Source organism: Coregonus lavaretus, assembly GCF_964263955.1.
Source record: "Coregonus lavaretus genome assembly, chromosome: 3".
Lineage (NCBI taxonomy): Eukaryota > Metazoa > Chordata > Actinopteri > Salmoniformes > Salmonidae > Coregonus > Coregonus lavaretus.
In genome coordinates, this window is record NC_139990.1 from 8,123,588 (window position 1) to 8,145,171 (window position 21,584).

Below are 21,584 nucleotides of genomic sequence, written 5' to 3' on the forward strand. Positions count from 1 at the left end.
AATTTATTTAAAAAACTACCACAATTAGACATAAATAGGCCCACTAAATAAAAGTCAGATTACAAAGGTGAGTTTTGAGCTGCCTTTGTCAATAGATTATTTGCCTCTCTAATGTCTAGGTTGGGCATTACAGAGTTTTAGTGAAGCCTGGTTAAATGGTAAGTACATATTTATTACTAAATCATTATATTTTGGTTTATTAGCAATGTTCTACTAATTTAATTTAATTCCTTATAAGGGACAGAAAAGGCTACATATTTTTTGTGTGCACTATCCTGTTCTGATAAGCTATCAATCTGGCCACACAATCTGGCCTTAATGGCCACATGTAAAACGTTCAATCGCTATCCAGAACAGCGAGAAGAGGACTGGCCACACCTCAGAGCCTGGTTCCACTCTAGGTTTCTTCCTAGGTTCCTTCCTTCTAGACTTTTTCCTAGCCACTGTGCTGCTGCTCCTGCATTGCTTGCTCTTTGGGGTTTTAGGCTGGCTATCTGTAAAGCACTTTGTGACAACTGCTGATGTAAAATGGGCTTTATAAAATACATTTGATTTGATTGATTGATTTGGATTCCATACTTTCCCAGAGAATATCTGCTAAAATGGGCATTCAAATGCTCTACTGATTTGATATGACAATCAATTTGTAGCATTTGTTATCAGTTAATGAATAGTCACAATAATATAATTTGCTATGATTATTTCTAGATTTTATACACACACAAAAAACCCCGAAAGGGTTTAAATATTTCATGCGTTTTTCTGCATTTTGCTTTTCAGGCAAACAATGAAATACTACAGAGTCTCGAGGTGGATGATTTCAAAATCAACATAGTCCCAACCAGCGGAAAAGTCAGCTCAGCACCGACCATGGTCCGACTCTACCCGCCACCGGTCAAACCATTACACTTTCATGCCAACCTCCCGCTGCGCTTCGGCCGGAACTCCCAACCTGATGACACACACTCACCCAAATCCACCCTCAATTTACCACAACGGTTTGGAAGAGCACAGGGGTCTGGTGCAACGTTTATAACCTCATGTATTGAATGTCCCCAGATCGGGACAGTGCCCTCTGCCACCCTGCCACCGAGGTTCGGCAGGAATGAGTTCTACCACCGGTATCCTTTCCAAGCCATGGCCTCACGCATGTCTGAATCCATGCCAAATGGAAACATTAGGTAGGCCTTCATTTATGCATAATGCAGACTGGTCTCATAGACTAGACATAACATAGTAAGTGTAAATCCAGGACACTCAAATTAGTATGATATGTTATGTTTGGTTACATAAGACAGAAGGTTACTTAAGGCAAAAACGAAAGTAAGGCGGTTGGTCGAGATGGATGGGTAGGCATATTATAAAGCGGATGTCTAGCAACCCAAAGGTTGTGTGTTCAAATCTCAACAAGGACAATTTTAGCATTTTAGCTAATTAGCAACTTTGCAACTGCTTACTACTTTTTAGCTACTTTGCAACTACTTAGCATGTTAGCTTCCCCTTCCCCTAATCCTAACCCTAACCTTAACCCTTTTAGCTATCCTTTCCCCTTCCCCTAACCCCAACCTTAACCCTTTAACCTAACTCCTAACCCTAACCTTAACACCTAACCCTAACCCCTAGCCTAGCTAACGTTAGCCAGCAAGCTAACATTAGCCACCTAACCACCCCTAGCTAAAGTTAGCCACAACAAATTGGAATTCATAACATATCATACATTTAGCAAATTTGTAACATATTGTACGTTTCGCAAATTCGCAACATATTGTACGAAATTCGTAACATATTGACTGTGGTCCTCTGTAGCTCAGCTGGTAGAGCACGGCGCTTGTAACGCCAAGGTAGTGGGTTCGATCCCCGGGACCACCCATACACAAAAAATGTATGCACGCATGACTGTAAGTCGCTTTGGATAAAAGTGTCTGCTAAATGGCATATTATTATACGTTAGCCAGCTAGCTAACGTTAGCATTAGCCACAACAAATAGGAATTCGTAACATTTCATACCTTTTGCAAATTCCTAACATATTGTACATTTTGCAAATTCGTAACATATTGTACATTTTGCAAATTCGTAACATATTGTAATTCATTTACATTTAAGTCATTTAGCAGACGCTCTTATCCAGAGCGACTTACATACATTATTTGTTATACCCCCCCGTGGGAATCGAACCCACAACCCTGGCGTTGCAAACGCCATGCTCTACCAACTGAGCTACATCCCTGCCGGCCATTCCCTCCCCTACCCTGGACAACGCTGGGCCAATTGTGCGCCACCCCATGGGTCTCCCGGTCGCGGCCAGCTACGACAGAGCCTGGATTTGAACCAGGATCTCTAGTGGCACAGCTAGCACTGCGATGCAGTGCCTTAGACCACTGCGCCACTCGGGAGACAATTTCTTACATATGATACAAAATGAATAATGGACATCCACAAATTAATACATACCATATAAAATGTAACATATCATACTAAATGGAGTGTCTCAGAATAATAAAAAATGCTATGAGACCACGTTGCATAATGGTGTTTTTGTTGCATGTTTAACATAAGGTATAATGACTGATTATAAAAGATAGTATTCCATGGAAAAAAGATTAGATACAATATTGACTTTCGGATGGTGCAATATTACTTGTCTATAAGTCTATAATTTCAAAATGTAAATATATTTTCATTCCTCAGGCATCAAGACTATTATTATTATGATTTTGGCTCAGAGGAAGAAGAGACAGAGGAGAAGACTTTAATTAATTAATTACATTTATTATTTTGAACGTCCTCCTACACCACAGAAGAGCGTGCCGTTTCCACAACGTGGCTAGTGGTTTTTCCTCATATTTATCTAATAGCCTATGTAATGTATGAATATTGTTAAATTGGTGCCATATTGTTACTTAATAATGTAAAGCACAAATTAAAATGACTATACCGATTATAACGTTGATTTGGATGTCATTTGTTTGAATCGTTTCAGCACCATGAACAGGTCCTGAACGTGGTCTACCAAATGTCAACTTCTCAAAGTTCCACTTCATGAAACAGCAATGTAGCCTATCAAACAGCAATGCATCATACATGTAGTATATCGATATACACTATACTGTGTATATACAAAAGTATATGGACACTCCTTCAAATTAGTGGATTTGGCTATTTCAGCCACACCCGTTGCTGACAGGTGTATAAAATCGAACACACCGCCATGCAATCTCCATAGACAAACGTTGGCAATAGAATGGCCTTACTGAAGAGCTCAGTGACTTTCAACGTGGCACCGTCATAGGATGCCACCTTTCCAACATGTCAGTTGTTCAACAACAAGTCAGTTGCCCCGGTCAACTGTAAGTGCTGTTATTGTGAAGTGGAAATGTCTATGGGCAACAACGACTCTGCCGCGAAGTGGTAGGCCACACAAGCTCACAGAACAGGACCGGCGAGTGCTGAAGCGCGAAGCGCATAAAAATCGTCTGTCCTCGGTTGCAACACTCACTACCAAGTTCCAAACTGCCTCTGGAAGCAACGTCAGCACAATAACTGTTTGTCAGCCGCACACAAGCCTAAGATCACCATGCCAAGCGTCGGCTGGAGTGATGTAAAGCTCGCTGCCATTGGACGCTGGAGCAGTGGAAACTTGTTCTCTGGTGTGATGAATCATGCTTAACCATCTGGCAGTCCGACGGACAAATCTGGGTTTGGCAGATACCAGGAGAACGCTACCTGTCCCAATGTATACAGTGCCTTGCAAAAGTATTCACCCCCCTTGGCGTTCTTCCTATTTTGTTGCATTACAACCTGTAATTTAAATGGATTTTTATTTGGATTTCATGTAATGGACATACACAAAATAGTCAAAATTGGTGAAGTGAAATTTAAAAAATAACTTGTTTAAAAAAATTCTAAAAGATAAATAACGGAAAACTAGTGCGTGCATATGTATTCACCCCCTTTGCTATGAAGCCCCTAAATAAGATCTGGTGCAACCAATTACCTTCAGAAGTCACATAATTAGTTAAATAAAGTCCACCTGTGTGCAATCTAAGTGTCACATGATCTGTCACATGATCTCAGTATATATACACTTGTTCTGAAAGGCCCCAGAGTCTGCAACACCACTAAGCAAGGGGCACCACCAAGCAAGCGGCACCATGAAGAACAAGGAGCTCTCCAAACAGGTCAGGGACAAAGTTGTGGAGAAGTACAGATCAGGGTTGGGTTATAAAAAAATATCCGAAACTTTGAACATCCCAAGGGGTACCATTAAATCTATTTTAAAAAATTGGAAAGAATATGGCACCACAACAAACCTGCCAAGAGAGGGCCGCCCACCAAAACTCACGGACCAGGAAGGAGGTCCATGAGTTTGACCTGGCGCCGACGAAGATAGCAGCCTTGCGACTAGCTCTTAGGAAACTTTGCAGTATTTTGTTTTTTTATGTATGATTTTTTACATTATTAGCTCAGAAAGTTTTTTGTATCATTACATAGTGCCGGGGAAAACTATTGGATATCAGAGCAGCGGTAACTCACCAGCATTACGACCAGGAATACGACTTTCCCGAAGCAGATCCTTTGTTTGCTCTCCCCAGGGCAACTGAACTGATTCCAGCGGCTGATCCAAAACATCGGCGGCGCAGGAGAGGCACTCGGAGCGGCCTGCTGGTTCGATTTAGGAGGTGCGCCCACCACCTACCGCTTCCAAGTATACTACTCGCTAATGTTCAGATCGACAAACTCCGGGCAAGGATTTCTTTCCAGAGAGACATCAAGGCCTGTAACATACTTTGTTTCACGGAAACATGGCTCTCTTGGGATATTCTGAAATCAGTCCAGCCAGAGGGGTTACATTTTACATTTTACTCATTTAGCAGACGCTCTTATCCAGAGTGACTTACAGTTAGTGAGTGCATACATTTTTTCATACTGGCCCCCCGTGGGAATCGAACCCACAACCCTGGCATTGCAAGCGCCATGCTCTACCAACTGAGCTACACAGGTTCTCAGTTCATCGCGCAGACAGGAATAAATATCTCTCCGGGAAGCAGAAGGGTGAAGGTGTGTGTTTCATGATTAACGACTCATGGTGTAAGTGTAGTAACAACTTAGAATATCTCACAATCAAATGCCGACCGTATTATCTCCCAAGATAATTGTCTTCGGTTATAGTCACGGCCGTGTATATCCCCCCTCTAGCCGATACCACGACGGCCCTCAAAGAACTTCACTGGACTTTATGCAAACTGGAAACCACATATCCTGAGGCTGAATTTATTGTAGTCGGGGATTTTAACAAAGCAAATTTGAGGACTAGGCTGCCGAAGTTCAATCAACATATCGACTGTTGTACTCGCGCTGCCAAAATCCTCGACCATTGCTATTCGAACTTCCGAGATGGTTATAAGGCCCTCCCCCGCCCTCCTTTCGGCAAATCTGACCACGACTCCATTTTGTTCCTCCCTTCCTATAGGCAGAAACTCAAACAGGAAGTACTCGTGCTAAGGACTATTCAACGCTGGTCTGACCAATTGGAATCCACGCTTCAAGATTGTTTTGATCACGCGGACTGGGATATGTTCCGGGTTGCTTCCGAAAAGTACTCGTGCTAAGGACTATTCAACGTTGGTCTGACCAATCGGAATCCACGCTTCAAGATTGTTTTGATCACGCGGACTGGGATATGTTCCGGGTAGCTTCCGAAAATAATTTTGACGAATACACTGAAACGGTGACTGAGTTTATCAGGAAGTGTATAGATGATGTTGTGCCCACTGTGACTATTAAAACCTACCCTAACCAGAAACCGTGGATAGATGGCAGCATTCGCGCCAATATGAAAGCACAAACCACCGCATTCAACCATGGCAAGGTGACTGGGAATATGGCAGAATACAAACAGAGTAGCTACTCACTCCGCAAGGCAATTAAACTGGCAAAACATCAGTATAGAGACAAAGTGGAGTCGCAATTCAACGGCTCAGACACGAGACGTATGTGGCAGGGTCTACAGACAATCACAGACTACAAAATGAAAACCAGCCACGTCGCCGACACCGACGTCTCGCTTCCAGACAAGCTAAACACCTTCTTCGCCCGCTTTGAGGATAACACAGTGCCACTGAAGAGGCCCACTACCAAGGACTGCGGCCTCTCCTTCTCCGTGGCCGACGTGATTAAGATATTTAAGCATGTTAACCCCCGCAAGGCTGCCTGCCCAGACGGCATCCCTAGCTGCGTCCTCAGAGCATGCGCAGACCAGCTGGCTGGTATGTTCATGGACATATTCAATCTCTCCCTTTCCCAGTCTGCTGTTCCCACATGCTTCAAGATAGCCACCATTGTTCCTGTACCCAAGAAAGCAAAGGTTACTGAAATAAATGACTATCGCCCTGTAGCACTCACCTCTGTCATCATGAAGTGCTTTGAGAGACTAGTCAAGGATCATATCACCTCTACCTTACCTGTCACCCTAGACCCACTTCAAGTTGCTTACCGCCCCAATAGATCCACAGATGATGCAATCGCCATCACACTGCACACTGCCCTATCCCATCTGGACAAGAAAAATACCTATGTAAGAATGCTGTTCATTGACTATAGCTCAGCATTCAACACCATAGTACCCTCCAAGCTCATCATCAAGCTTGAGGCCCTGAGTCTGAACCCCGCCCTGTGCAACTGGGTCCTGGACTTCCTGACGGGCCGCCCCTATGTGGTGAAGGTAGGAAACAACATCTCCACTTCGCTGATCCTCAACACTGGGGCCCCACAAGGGTGTGTGCTCAGCCCCCTCCTGTACTCCCTGTTCACCCATGACTGCATGGCCAAGCACGCCTCTAACTCAATCATCAAGTTTGCAGACGACACAACAATAGTAGGCTTGATTACCAACAATGACGAGACTGCCTACAGGGAGGAGGTGAGGGCTCTGGGAGTGTGGTGCCAGGAAAATAACCTCTCACTCAACGTCAACAAAACAAAGGAGATGATCGTGGACTTCAGGAAACAGCAGAGGGTGCACCCCCCTATCCACATCGACGGGACCGCAGTGGAGAAGGTGGAAAGCATCAAGTTCCTTGGCATACACATCACTGACAAACTGAAATGGTCCACCCACGCAGACAGTGTGGTGAAGAAGGCGCAACAGAGCCTCTTCAACCTCAGGAGGCTGAAGAAATTCAGCTTGGCACCTAAAACCCTCACAAACTTTTACAGATGCACAATTGAGAGCATCTTGTCGGACTGTATCACCACCTGATACGGCAACTGCACCGCCCGCAACCGCAGGGCTCTCCAGAGGGTGGTGCGGTCTGCCGAACGCATTATCAGGGGCAAACTACCCGCCCTCCGAGACACATTCAGCACCCGATGTCACAGGAAGGCCAAAAAGATCATCAAGGACACCACCCAAGCCACTGCCTGTTCACCCCGCTGTCATCCAGAATGCGAGGTCCGTACAGGTGCATCAAAGCTGGGACTGAAAGAATGAAAAACGGCTTCTATCTCAAGGCCATCAGACTGTTAAATAGCCATCACTAGCACATTAGAGGCTGCTGCTGCCTATTGAAATCACTGGCCACTTTAAGAAATGGAACACTAGTCACTTTAATAATGTTTACAGTCACTTTAATAATGTTTACATATCTTGCACTACTTATCTCATATGTATATACTGCATTCTATTCTATAATATTCTACTGTATCTTAGTCCATGCCGCTCTGTATATGTATATTTTCTTAAATTCCATTCCTTACTAGTTTTGTGTGTATTAGGTATATGTTGTGAAATTGTTAGATATTACTTGTTAGATATTACTGCACTGTCGGAGCTAGAAGCACAAGCATTTCACTACACCCGCTATAACATCTGCTAAACATGTGTATGTGACAAATTTGATTTGATTTGAGGGCATTAATCAGAGAGGCAACAAAGAGACCAAAGATAACTCTGAAGGAGCTGCAAAGCTCCACAGCGGAGATTGGAGTATCTGTCCATAGGACCACTTTAAGCCGTACACTCCACAGAGCTGGGCTTTACGGAAGAGTGGCCAGAAAAAAGCCATTGCTTAAAGAAAAAAATAAGAAAAAATGTTTGGTGTTCGCCAAAAGGCATGTGGGAGACTCCCCAAACATATGGAAGAATGTACTCTGGTCAAATGAGACTAAAATTGAGCTTTTTGGCCATCAAGGGAAATGCTATGTCTGGCGCAAACCCAACACCTCTCATCACTCTGAGAACACTATCCCCACAGTGAAGCATGGTGGTGGCAGCATCATGCTGTGGGGATGTTTTTCATCGGCAGGGACTGGGAAACTGGTCAGAATTGAAGGAATGATGGATGGCGCTAAATACAGGGAAATTATTGAGGGAAACCTGTTTCAGTCTTCCAGAGATTTGAGACTAGGACGGAGGTTCACTTTCCAGCAGGACAATGACCCTAAGCATACTGCTAAAGCAACACTCGAGTGGTTTAAGAGGAAACATTTAAATGTCTTGGAATGGCATAGTCAAAGCCCAGACCTCAATCCAATTGAGGATCTGTGGTATGACTTAAAGATTGCTGTACACCAGCGGAACCCATCCAACTTGAAGGAGCTCGAAAAGTTTTGCCTTGAAGAATGGGCAAAAATCCCAGTGGCTAGATGTGCCAAGCTTATAGAGAAATACCCCAAGAGACTTGCAGCTGTAATTGCTACAAAAGGTGGCTCTACAGAGTATTGACTTCGGGGGGTGAATAGTTATGCACGCTCCAGTTTTCTGTTTTTTTGTCTTATTTGTTGTTTATTGTTTCACAAAAATATATATTTTGCATCTTCAAAGTGGTAGGCAAAAAAAATCTATTTTAATTCCAGGTTGTAAGGCAACAAAGGAAAAATGCCAAGGGGGGTGAATACTTTCGCAAGCCACTGTAGTGCCAACTGTAAAGTTTGGTGGAGGAGGAATAATGGTCTGGGGCTGTTTTTCATGGTTCAGGCTAGGCCCCTTAGTTCCAGTGAAGGGAAATCTTAACGCTACAGCATACAATGATATTCTAGACGATTCTGTGCTTCCAACTTTGTGGCAACAGTTTGGGGAAGGCCCTTTCCTGTTTCAGCAATGCCCTCGTGCACAAAGCGATGTCCATACAGAAATGGTTTGTCGAGATTGGTGTGGAAGAACTTCACTCGCCTGCACAGAGCCCTGACCTCAACCCCATCGAACACCTTTGGGATGAATTGAAAAGCCGACTGCGAGCCAGGCCTAGTCGCCCAACATCAGTGTCCGACCTCACTAACGCTCGTGGCTGAATGGAAGCAAGTCCCTGCAGAAATGTTCCAACATCTAGTGGAAAGCCTTCCCAGAAGAGTGGAGGCTGTTATAGAAGCTAAAGGGGGTACCAACTCCATATTAATGCCCATGATTTTGGAATGAGATGTTCGACAGGTGTCCACATACTTTTGGTCATGTAGTGTAGCTATTGTGATGGCCTAGCACATTACATCTAGGCCTATCTTTACCATCTAACATGTCCCTGACTGAGTCTGTAATACCAACATGTTTCAAGCAGACCACCATAGTCCCCGTGCCCAAGAACTCTAAGATAACCTGCCTAAATGACTACCGACCCGTGGCACTGACGTCTGTAGCCATGAAGTGCTTTGAAAGACTGGTCATGGCTCACATCAACAGCATAATCCCAGAAACCCTAGACCCACTCCAATTTGCATACCGCCCCAACAGATCCACAGATGATGCAATCTCTATCGCACTCCACACTGCCCTTTCCCACCTGGACAAGAGGAACACCTACGTGAGAATGCTATTCATTGACTACAGCTCAGCATTCAACACCATAGTGCCCTCAAAGCTCATCACTAAGCTAAGGATCCTGGGACTAAACACCTCCCTCTGCAACTGGATCCTGGACTTCCTGACGGGCCGCCCCCAGGTGGTAAGGGTAGGTAACAACACATCTGCCACACTGATCCTCAACACGGGGGCCCCTCAGGGGTGCGTGCTCAGTCCCCTCCTGTACTCTCTGTTCACCCATGACTGCATGGCCAGGCACGACTCCAACACCATCATTAAGTTTGCCGACGACACAACAGTGGTAGGCCTGATCACCGACAACGATGAGACAGCCTATAGGGAGGAGGTCAGAGATCTGGCCGTGTGGTGCCAGGACAACAACCTCTCCCTCAACGTGACCAAGACAAAGGAGATGATTGTGGACTACAGGAAAAAAAAGAGGACTGAGCACGCCCCCATTCTCATCGACGGGGCTGTAGTGGAACAGGTTGAGAGCTTCAAGTTCCTTGGTGTCCACATCACCAACGAACTATCATGGTCCAAACACACCAAGACAGTCGTGAAGAGGGCACGACAAAGCCTATTCCCCCTCAGGAGACTAAAAAGATTTGGCATGGGTCCTCAGATCCTCAAAAAATTCTACAGCTGCACCATCGAGAGCATCCTGACTGGTTGCATCACCGCCTGGTATGGCAACTGCTTGGCCTCTGACCGCAAGGCACTACAGAGGGTAGTGCGTACGGCCCAGTACATCACTGGGGCAAAGCTCCCTGCCATCCAGGACCTCTATACCAGGCGGTGTCAGAGGAAGGCCCTCAAAATTGTCAAAGACTCCAGTCACCCTAGTCATAGACTGTTCTCTCTGCTACCGCACGGCAAGCGGTACCGGAGTGCCAAGTCTAGGTCCAAAAGACTTCTCAACAGCTTCTACCCCCAAGCCATAAGACTCCTGAACAGCTAATCATGGCTACCCGGACTATTTGCACTGCCCCCCCACCCCATCCTTTTTACGCTGCTGCTACTCTGTTAAGTATTTATGCATAGTCACTTTAACTCTACCCACATGTACATATTACCTCAACTAGCCGGTGCCCCCGCACATTGACTATGCAACGGTACCCCCCTGTATATATAGCCTCCCTACTGTCACTTTATTCTATTGTATATATAGCCTCCCTACTGTCACTTTATTTTTTACTTCTGCTCTTTTTTTTCTCAACACTTTTTTGTTGTTGTTTTATTCTTACTTTTTTTGTTTAAAATAAATGCACTGTTGGTTAAGGGCTGTAAGTAAGCATTTCACTGTAATGTCTGCACCTGTTGTATTCGGCGCATGTGACCAATAAAATTTGATTTGATTTGATTTGATTTGATTTAATTCTTCCCCCAATCTTTTTTAATTGTATTGCCTACATCACTTCACGTTGTTGATCATGGTGAATATAATGTCTGACACCATTCGCACCGTGGCTCCATTGTGAGTTCATCAAAGTGCGCACAGCCCCACCCAGCTCACGAGGCTGGGGTCATTGTTGGCCGGGCTACAGGTAGTTTGTCAAGGCAGAGAGAGTGACAAAGGGGGTCTCGAGTGATTCACTGAACCGTCCTTTTGTGACGGCGACCTCTCGTGAGAGCTCCCTCCCCCTCCTCGGAGGATACTTAGTACTTTAATCGATAGTGTAATAGCTGGAAAAAAACATGTACACAGTCCATGCTTGATGTGCAGCTCTTGCAACTAAATATAAACAGTACTGGCACCCAAAATGAGTACCGGCACCTATTTCAGTCCAAGTCAAGCACTGTACACAGTACTTAGCGAATGATCGATAGGCTAGTGTAATAGCTAGACCACGTGAGTTTGGGGTCAGATCACTTCACACTGGGCACAGATGTCAGTTCAACGTCTAGTTTTGATTTGGTTGAGCTGTCAACTAACGTGAATTCAACATGAAATCAACAAAAAATGTCACCATGCCATTGGATTTAGGTTAAAAGTTGGGTGAACAAAATACAAAATTCTCTTACATTGATAACTTTTTGCAAAGGCAATCTGTTTTCCACATTGATTCAACGTCATCACATTTATTTATTTTATGACGTGGAAACAACATTGATTTAACCAGTTTTTGCTCAGTGGGTTAAGCCTTGATAGAACTTTATTGACAATCTATTATGAAACAATTCAATTTAAAAAGCTATGCAGTGATGTTGGATATTTTGTTATTCCAGCATTTCCCCTGAACAATTAGATGAAACCAAGTCAACTCATGGAATAATCACACCAATTCAATTTACATATTTTTCACTGACTTAACAGTATTTGCTCCCCCTGAAATGTATCAAGGAAAATCTCCTCTGCAGTTCAGGATTTGAGGAGAGGGGGGCCATTGCTATACAAAATCAATCATATGGATTTCCAACATGTCATTAATCAAATCAAATTGAATCAAATGTTATTTGTCACATGCGCCGACTACAATAGGTGTAGACCTTTCAGTGAAATGCTAACCAACAATGCAATAAAAAATAAAAAACTTGTGTTAAGTAAAAAATAGATAAGTAAAAAATACAAATAAAAATTAAAGAGCAGCAATAAAATAACAGTAGCGAGGCTATATACAGGGTGTACCGGTACAGAGTCAATGTGCAGAGGCACAGGTTAAAATCAACAGGAGCTGACCATTTGTTTGCTATAGGGATCATTGCACTGAGGAAGACTACCTACCGTTAGCAAGGTCTCTGGAGTTCACATTCAGAAGTTTTGCCTCTGATGAAGTGTGCACTTTGTAGGCTTCCTCCACGCAGGCTGGGCAGTCCCCGGCAGAGCGGAGTGAGACACCCCCGTTTCCTGGTCCCAGAATACACTGAGACACCCGGCAATGGTCAAGGGACACTTCCACTATGGCTACAGAGGAAAAGTGCTACCTGAGTACTTATAAAATACAACAAACCTAGAATCAATCAATAATAACCTATAGTCAATCATTATTGACATAATATATATTTTTAAGTGGCTCTACTAAATCTGTAAAGCTGAAGCATTACAGTTTCCGAGATAGAAATGTAAAGGTAATTTCCGATTTAGCCAATGTTTAATGTGAATACAGTCTCCGCTAAAGCGGGAACATTGCCTTTAAATTCTAATCATGCTGTAAAGCTGAACTTCTGCAATGCGGATTGAATAGAGCCCAAGATATATACAGAGGTGTAAAGTACTTAAGTAAAATTACTTTAAAGTACTACATAAATCGTTTTTTGGGGGGTATCTGTATTTTACTTTACTATTTATATTTTTAACAAGTTTTACTTTTACTCCACTACATTCCTAAAGAAATGAATGTACTTTTTACTCCATACATTTTCCCTGATACCCAAAAGTACTCCTTACATTTTGAATTCTTAGCAGGACAGGAAAATGGTCCAATTCACTTTTACTCAAGTAGTATTTTACTGGGTGTCTTTCACTTTGACTTGAGTCATTTTCTATTAAGGTACCTTTACTTTTACTCAAGTTTGACATTTGGGTCCTTTTTCCAGCACTGCATATTCTAATAATTATCATGTGCCAACATATCGTCACGGTCCGTGCCATGGTGAAACTTGCCAGCCAACCAGAAAAGCAAGACGAAACAATTCAGGCATTCTTGAAGTCAGGACAATCTTTGTCATGCAAAGAAACATGATTTTTATAGTTGAAAAAAATTTGATTTTGCAAGCAGTAGCGATTTAGAATTAAATGTGGAGTGGAGCTTTATAGTTATGTGATGACATCATGTGCATTCCATTATTCGGCAAATCATATTTAATTCGAAAACACCGTTTCCATTATCATTTGTCACAATAATTAAGGTTAGCCAAAAGAAAAATCCACCCCTGTCGAAGGGACAAAATGTATCCTATATATGCCGTTTCCATTACACATGTCGCAATGATTTTTTGTTTGTTGTTGCTACACTGTTGTTGCTACATTGCTTCTAGGATTCCAGAGGAGCTTGATTACGCAATCAACGCGCTTACAAAATAAAAACATTTCAGCATGGTGATTCATGGCTTATTCAAGAGGGATCCTCGTGAAATTTGAGAACGTTGCGTTTGACATCTCTACTGTCCAATCCTAATGGGTTATCTTGCGACGTAGCCACAAGAAGGCACGGAATATGCCCTCTGTCAAGTTTCTGACAAACTTTTTAAAGGTGGGGTAATTTACCTGAGAATCCGACATACTTTCATCTTTCATCAGGTGAGCTGCTGTTTTTTGCCTTTGCCTCTTTATAAAAACATTTAGACAACTACTATCTATTTATTACTGGAGTTTGTGCTCCTCAAAACAAACCATCAACTGTCAATTGTAGGTGTTTCCTATTCTCTCTGTTTTTGTAGCCTTCAGTCAAAACCGAAACAACATTTTGTGAATATCTGTGTATTTTTCTGGATACAACATTTGTGAGCGCAGTATGGTTATTTTATGAACTATTTCTAAATTGAATGATTATATTTTATCCGGATGAAGTGTACCGGTGATTTTCCTACCTGAGGTGGGTGTTAACTCAACCTGGTCTCAGAGCATTTCATATTATTCTGTAAGTAGGTCAAAGACACTCCATTTAGTATGATATGTTAGGTTTTGTATGGTCACCTGTGATACAAGTCAGTATTCGATGTTAATCCATGTTGGAGGATGTGGGGAGATTACATGTAAACCGGCCACTAGGGGCAACAGTGAGTGCTGTTATATTCAAATAGGTTTCAGTTTTGCTAAGGTGATGGGGATGGAGAACAGGCGTAAGCATTTGCCTCTGATTCCAAAGGTTGCAAGTTTGAATCCAGCAATAGAAAGTTGTTTTTGACATTTTTGTTTTAAGCGTATCCCAAACCTTAACCCTTACCTTAACCATTTGGAGTTAATGCCTAACCTTAATATTTCGGAGTTAACCCTAACGTTAAAAATTCAAAGTTAATGTCTAAACTTAACCTTAAACCCTTTTGAAATTTGACATTTGCAACAACTAAAAAATTTGAGAAACATGAATGAACGTCTAATTCTGATGTGAGACTGTGAAAGCTAGTTGATTAATTTGTGGAAGTCCATCCATTTCATATGATATCTTACAAATTACAATTCATATGATATTTTACGAATTTGCTAAATCTATGATATGTTACGAATTTGCAAAACAAATTATATGTTATGAATTCAAATTTGTTGTGGCTAAGGTTATTTAGCTGGTTAACGTTAGCTAGGTTAGGAGTTAGGTTAAAGAGTTAGGGGAAGAGTTAGCTAAAATGGTTAGGGGAAGGGTTAGCTAACATGCTAAGTAGTTGCAAAGTAGATAAAAGTAGCAAGTAGTTGAAAAGTTGCTAGAATGCTAAAGTTGTCCGTGATGAGATTCGAACGCGCATGCTAGACGTTCGTGTTATATGCCAACCTATCCACCCCGACCAACCACCCTCCTTTCGTTTTTGCCTTAAGTAACCTTCTGTCTTATGTAAATTTCATACTAATTTGTGTGGTTCGGATTTACATTTACTATGTTACATTTAGTCTATGAGACCAGGCTGGTTAACTGGGTTCTCTACGGTGTAAGGGCCGAAAATGTACCACACACACACAGTATAGTGACATCATTGGGAGACACGGGACATGTCAATACTAATCGAGGACACATATCCTGACATGCATACCATAGGCTACAAATCGGTGTCATGAGGCTACACGCAACTACACAGTAACTACACTAAATGTAGCTTGTTTCCATAATTGCTACTCAACCGTTGTTTTATTTAGGCAGAGAGCAGAGTTCTCTTTCTGTCCAGGACAGAGAGCAAGGTGCGATGGGGGACACAGAGAAGGGGAAGAAGGCTTTTGTCCAGAAGTGTTCCCAGTGCCACACGGTGGACGAGGGGGGACGACACAAGGTGGGACCTAACCTCTGGGGCCTGTTTGGCCGGAAGACAGGACAGTCACCTGGATACTCCTACACACAGGCCAACACCAACAAGGGTAAGGGTCACTGTGTGTGTGTGTGTGTGTGTGTGTGTGTGTGTGCGCGTGCGTGCCGACGTGTGTGTGTCAGTGTCAGCTTTCATAATTAGCACATCTGTATGGATGACACTTCCTCTCTATCAAAAGATAATCATAAGAAGAATGGTTTGACAATATCTCATGTAGTGGATCCAAATGAAGTATTCAGAAATGTACAGTAGCAGTGTGTGATGGTCATTAAAGTGGAGCACCGGTACATTTCCACTGTGTCTTACAGTCTGACGGTCAGATTCAGCTACAGGTTTGGACAGGCAGGATAGACTGTCAGATGGAGCTACAGGTCTGGACAGGCAGGATAGACTGTCAGCTTGAGCTACAGGTCTGGACAGGCAGGATAGACTGTCAGATGGAGCTACAGGTCTGGACAGGCAGGATAGACTGTCAGCTTGAGCTACAGGTCTGGACAGACAGGATAGACTGTCAGCTTGAGCTACAGGTCTGGACAGGCAGGATAGACTGTCAGATGGAGCTACAGGTCTGGACAGGCAGGATAGACTGTCAGCTTGAGCTACAGGTCTGGACAGGCAGGATAGACTGTCAGATGGAGCTACAGGTCTGGACAGGCAGGATAGACTGTCAGCTTGAGCTACAGGTCTGGACAGGCAGGGTAGACTGTTAGGATTCCACCTCTGAGCAGTAAAATAGGAGAGTAAACCTTACTGTGGAGACTGATACCTGAGCAGTAAAATAGGACAGTAAACCTTACTGTGGAGACTGATACCTGAGCAGTAAAATAGGACAGTAAACCTTACTGTGGAGACTGATACCTGAGCAGTAAAATAGGACAGTAAACCTTACTGTGGAGACTGATACCTGAGCAGTAAAATAGGACAGTAAACCTTACTGTGGAGACTGATACCTGAGCAGTAAAATAGGACAGTAAACCTTACTGTGGAGACTGATACCTGAGCAGTAAAATAGGACAGTTAACCTTACTATGGGGACTGATACCTGAGCAGTAAAATAGGACAGTAAACCTTACTGTGGAGACTGATACCTGAGCAGTAAAATAGGACAGTAAACCTTACTGTGGAGACTGATACCTGAGCAGTAAAATAGGACAGTAAACCTTACTGTGGAGACTGATACCTGAGCAGTAAAATAGGACAGTTAACCTTACTATGGGGACTGATACCTGAGCAGTAAAATAGGACAGTAAACCTTACTGTGGAGACTGACACACTGACTCATTCATATGTATATACTGTATTCTAGTCAATGCCACTCCGACATTGCTCGTCCTAATATTGATATATTTCTTAATTCCATTATTTTACTTTGAGATTTGTGTGTATTGTTGTGAATTGTTAGATACTACTGCACTGTTGGAGCTAGGAACACAAGCATTTTGCTACACCCACAATAACATCTGCTAAATATGTGTATGTGACCAATACAATTTCATTTGATTTGACCGACACACTGACTGTACATATAAGTACACATCTTCATTACAAACACATGCCTACATAACAATGTCTCTATGTCTCTCACTGTCTCTCGTTCTCTCTCTCCCTCTCATTCGCTCTCTCTCTCTCTGTTCCTCTGTTGTAGGTATAGTCTGGGAGGAGAAGACGCTAATGGTGTATCTAGAGAACCCTAAGAAGTACATCCCAGGTACCAAGATGATCTTTGCTGGTATCAAGAAGAAGAAAGAGAGAGAGGACCTGATAGCCTATTTAAAGGATGCCACTTCGTAGACAGACACATGACATGCACACACACACACACACATTTCCTTCCTATACATGCACACCTCTCTAACACACACCTGTCATTCTCTACTAACTTACTCCCACTCCTGATGCACATGTTCTTCTGACACAAATCCACACACCCAAGGACACACCTCAATACACACACTACCATACACTACCATACATTACCATACATTACCACACACTACCAGACACACTACCACACACTACCATACACACTACCATACACTACCACACACTACACAGGAGGTTGGTGGCACCTTCATTGGGGAGGACGGGCTTGTTGTAATGGCTGGAGTGGAATAGGTGGAATAGTGTCATATACATGGTTTCCATGTGTTTGATGCCATTCCATTTGCTCTGTTCGGACATTATTATGAGCCTTCCTCCACTCAGCAGCCTCCTGTGATACACTACCATACATGAACAAATATACAGCATACATCTTGGAGGAGGCTGACTCATACTGAGAGGATTCTCCACTCTTATTCATTTGTCTTCCTGTTTGTGTTTTAAACTTGTTCTAGTGTTAAGAGATGTGTATACTCAGTTTATTCTTGCCATGTTGATGTCTCTTTTAGAAAATGTTGATGTCTAAGAAAGTGGTTGTGTTTTTAATTACGGTTTAGGAATTTTCCAGAAAACGCTGAACAGATGCATTGTTAAAATGGAGCCGTTTAAATGCAAAAGCCTGAATCTCTCAGTCACGTAGGGTTGATCCTAACTTGAGATAAATGTGGAATATGAACTTGTGCATCATACATACATTGGTGTGCGAAATCTCAGCTAAACTTTGAGTGCAGGGATTTCAAGTTAGAATTCAACCAAAAATATACATTTGAAAGGGATATCAAGCAATGTCTGCTGAGCATTCCCGTTCACGTTTCTTACTGTAATGTTTTATTTCTTAATATTCAAAATTAGTCCTGAGCTGTACATTTGTGATATTATGCTATTATGGGTGCTCTTTTGCCCTGACATGTTTACTACTCTCACTCAAAACAGGTTTCATCCATAATGGCTGTCAATATTTAGGTTATTTTTTAAAATCTATTCTTGTTTACATCAGATTATGAAATGCGTTTTTTAAATTCTAAGTTTTCTTGTGAGGAAAGAAAATATGCTTGTTTAAAATATAATTATTGTCTACCATGGTTATAGACACTAACAAGATAGGTATAGGGCTAGGCACTACTGCACATTAGGAATGCATTGGCAACTTCAGTGCCAACTCTGGAATATGAACCGAAGGAACTAGAGATGACCAGCAGAGAGCAGCATTTCATCACAGGAGAGCAGACTAGACTAGACAAGATGCAAAAACTTGAAACATACCGCAAACTTGAAACATACCGCCTCCTGGAGGTCAAATGTAAGAAGTGACAGCATCTCTGCAAAATGAATTTAGAAGAAATTCATGTGATTACCCGTCTCATTTTTGAATCAGGAACTACATTTTAACAGTTGGAGTCATCTTTACAGCTCTCATTTTATAATATCTCAGTTTTATAAAACAATACCTTTGTCAAGCATTCCCTTTCTCAGTGTAAAGAACACAAAATGTTTGAGTTAAATTAGTATAGTTGAAATCCACAGTAGAGGCCAATCCTGTTCTTGTAGTTGTATGGGATATGTAGACATATTCACTCTGTCTTTCATTGAGAAAACTGGCAGAGAAAATAGTGAGATACTCAACACTCCCATGTGAAAGTCTGCCATAGGGCAGAACACACACTCACACTCGCAAACAAAACACAAATAGAAAGAGAGAGAAAACTGAATGGCATTAACCCTGTCCAGAAACAACCCCTAGCTCCTAATCCCTTAGCAAGTACTGTATATCTGAAAGAAGTGGATAGATGTAAGAAATGTGACAAAAATTCTAACTAGCCTATCAAAAGGCAAAATGGAGCCTTCCGCATGCCTCGGTTCGGCTGGCGCCTAGCCCCTAGCCCCGAACGGTTTCCATTAGTTACCACAGCCACAAAGTCAAAATAGGCTCTATCGTTAAAATGTATTAAATTTAGGCATAAGGATAGCAGTGTGGTTAAGGTTAGGGTTAGGTATAACATCAGATTTTAAGAAGAGAAATGGTAGAAATAGGTGGTGTTTATGACTTTGTGGCTGTGGTAACTAGTGACGACCTATGCGCTCGCATACTCCATTATAAGACCTTCGATTGAAAAACGAGAAAAAAGCGGCAATAGTACTGTTTGTCCATCTTGAGACGCTGTAGCCAGTATACGCTTCCTCAAAATATTATGAATTGATCTAATATAACTCAAGAAATCTGTCGTTAATTTACGTTTTTGAATAATAATAATAATAATAATAATAATACAACATTTTATTTGGCAGACGCCTTACATTAAAAGTAGGCCAACATAAAAACAAGTGCAGTACATAAGATCATAAAATCATGTGCATCAATCAAAGTACAATTTAAATTAAAGGACCAGACGAAACAGGACAGATAAAAAGAGGAGGGAGGGGTTGTGTAGAGGATACGAACCCGGTTTAGGGTAAGGGTTTTATTAGCGGTGCGTGGGTAAAATCACCGGGGAAGCCAAGCCAGGAAAAGAAAGCCATATTACAACCTATGTGTTGTGATAATTGCGTTGTTTGCTCTATAACCTGTTAGTTCATATGCCTTGACACCGTGATATATAGGGCTAAGGCCGAGACAATAAGAAGACACAGTGGCAGAATAAATTCAACCACACCTTTGTTTCATCACAAAACTGGAGAGCAACATCTGTCCTGTGAAGTCCACAAAACATATAGCATGTAACACACAATTAAATGACCTACAGCAGGGATCATCAACTAGATTCAGCTACGGGACGATTTTTTATAGAGTGGATGGTCGCGGGGCTGGTACAGGCAGTGTCGGCAGGTAGTCTAGCGGTTAAGATCGTTGGGCACGTAATCGAAAGGACACTGGTTCAAATCCCTGAGCTGACTATATGAAAAATCTGTAGATGTGCTCTGAAGCAAGGGACTTAACCCTAATTGTTCATGTAAATTGCTCTGGATAAGAGCGATTTAATCCAATCAATTTAAGCTAATATGATGAGGCCATCCTTTTACTGATTTCTGTGTGTGCCTGCATGCAAGTAAAAAAAAAAACATGTTGACTCACCCTACTTGTAGAGAAACGCCAATGCCATCCTCCTCTTTCATGTTGCCTAAACGGTCTATGTCTCTTTTAGTTTTTGTTGTCCTAGGCTACCTGGCTAAAATGCTTGCTCGTTAGCTTAACTTCCTTTCATGGGCAATGATGCGCCAAGCCAGCCAGTTAACATTAGCCTACTACATCTAGCTACATATAGAACTTCCATCCTCTCAGGCCAGAGCAGGGGCGGCCTGTTCAATAGGGCGATATGGGCGACGCACTGCCAAACGGGAAAAGGAAGGGATTTTTTTTCTAATCAATTATATCACGGCAACAGTAGTTATCAGTGTTGTAATCTATACGTCTGATCTGCCACAGTGCCACACTGCCACTAAATGTCGAATCAGGCTAAAGTCGTGCTTCAAATGGCTCCCCCCCCTTTTGGGGCGATTTCAGTCAGGTTGAAAATCGCCCAGAAGTCTGTAATAGACTCCCATGTAAAATCTATTTTTTTCAAATTTCAGAGCCTTCAATACAATCTCAATGGGTGTCTGTGGGCTTGCACTTACGCGCTTTCGTCATACGTTACGTAACCATGAACGTAACTGAGAAAAGAATGGATTGTTTGAAAGAAGTTCCTTTTTGTCGGCGAACAAATGAAGATAAATTGGCAACGAAACAATTAGGACCTCCCAGACCAAATTTAATAATTCAACAGGTTTCTACTAAAGGCGGAAAGTCCTACACCCGAGGATTTTCCAAAAATTGGTACGAACGAAAAAAGACATTGCCACTCACTCAACTGGATGACGAGGGATACAGGCTAGCTGTCCGCCGCCACAACGATGAGGTTAGTGTTGATAATCACAAGTTTACTGGATGTGGATATGGTGTAATAAAGGCAGTTTATTCAGAG

The 21,584-nt window shown here is 42.5% G+C and overlaps 1 protein-coding gene across 1 annotated transcript; it reads left to right on the plus strand.

The window, feature by feature from the left end:
- The first annotated feature begins 13,921 nt into the window (after positions 1-13,921).
- LOC311110519 (cytochrome c iso-1/iso-2-like) lies at positions 13,922-19,084 on the plus strand. The gene is made up of 3 exons (XM_084153038.1): positions 13,922-14,032; positions 15,578-15,793; positions 17,390-19,084. The coding sequence occupies exons 2-3, from the start codon at positions 15,625-15,627 to the stop codon at positions 17,533-17,535; spliced, it is 315 nt and encodes a 104-aa protein (XP_084009164.1). The 5' UTR covers positions 13,922-14,032; positions 15,578-15,624; the 3' UTR covers positions 17,536-19,084.
- Positions 19,085-21,584: the final 2,500 nt, after the last annotated feature.

What these genes read in the sequence shown, in the direction of transcription:
- LOC311110519 (XM_084153038.1), top strand. Translation starts at nt 15,625, where the DNA reads ATGGGGGACACAGAGAAGGGGAAGAAGGCTTTTGTCCAGAAGTGTTCC. An exon ending in ACAGGCCAACACCAACAAGG is followed by an intron (nt 15,794 to 17,389) that starts GTAAGGGTCACT and finishes CCTCTGTTGTAG; the next exon opens with GTATAGTCTGGGAGGAGAAG.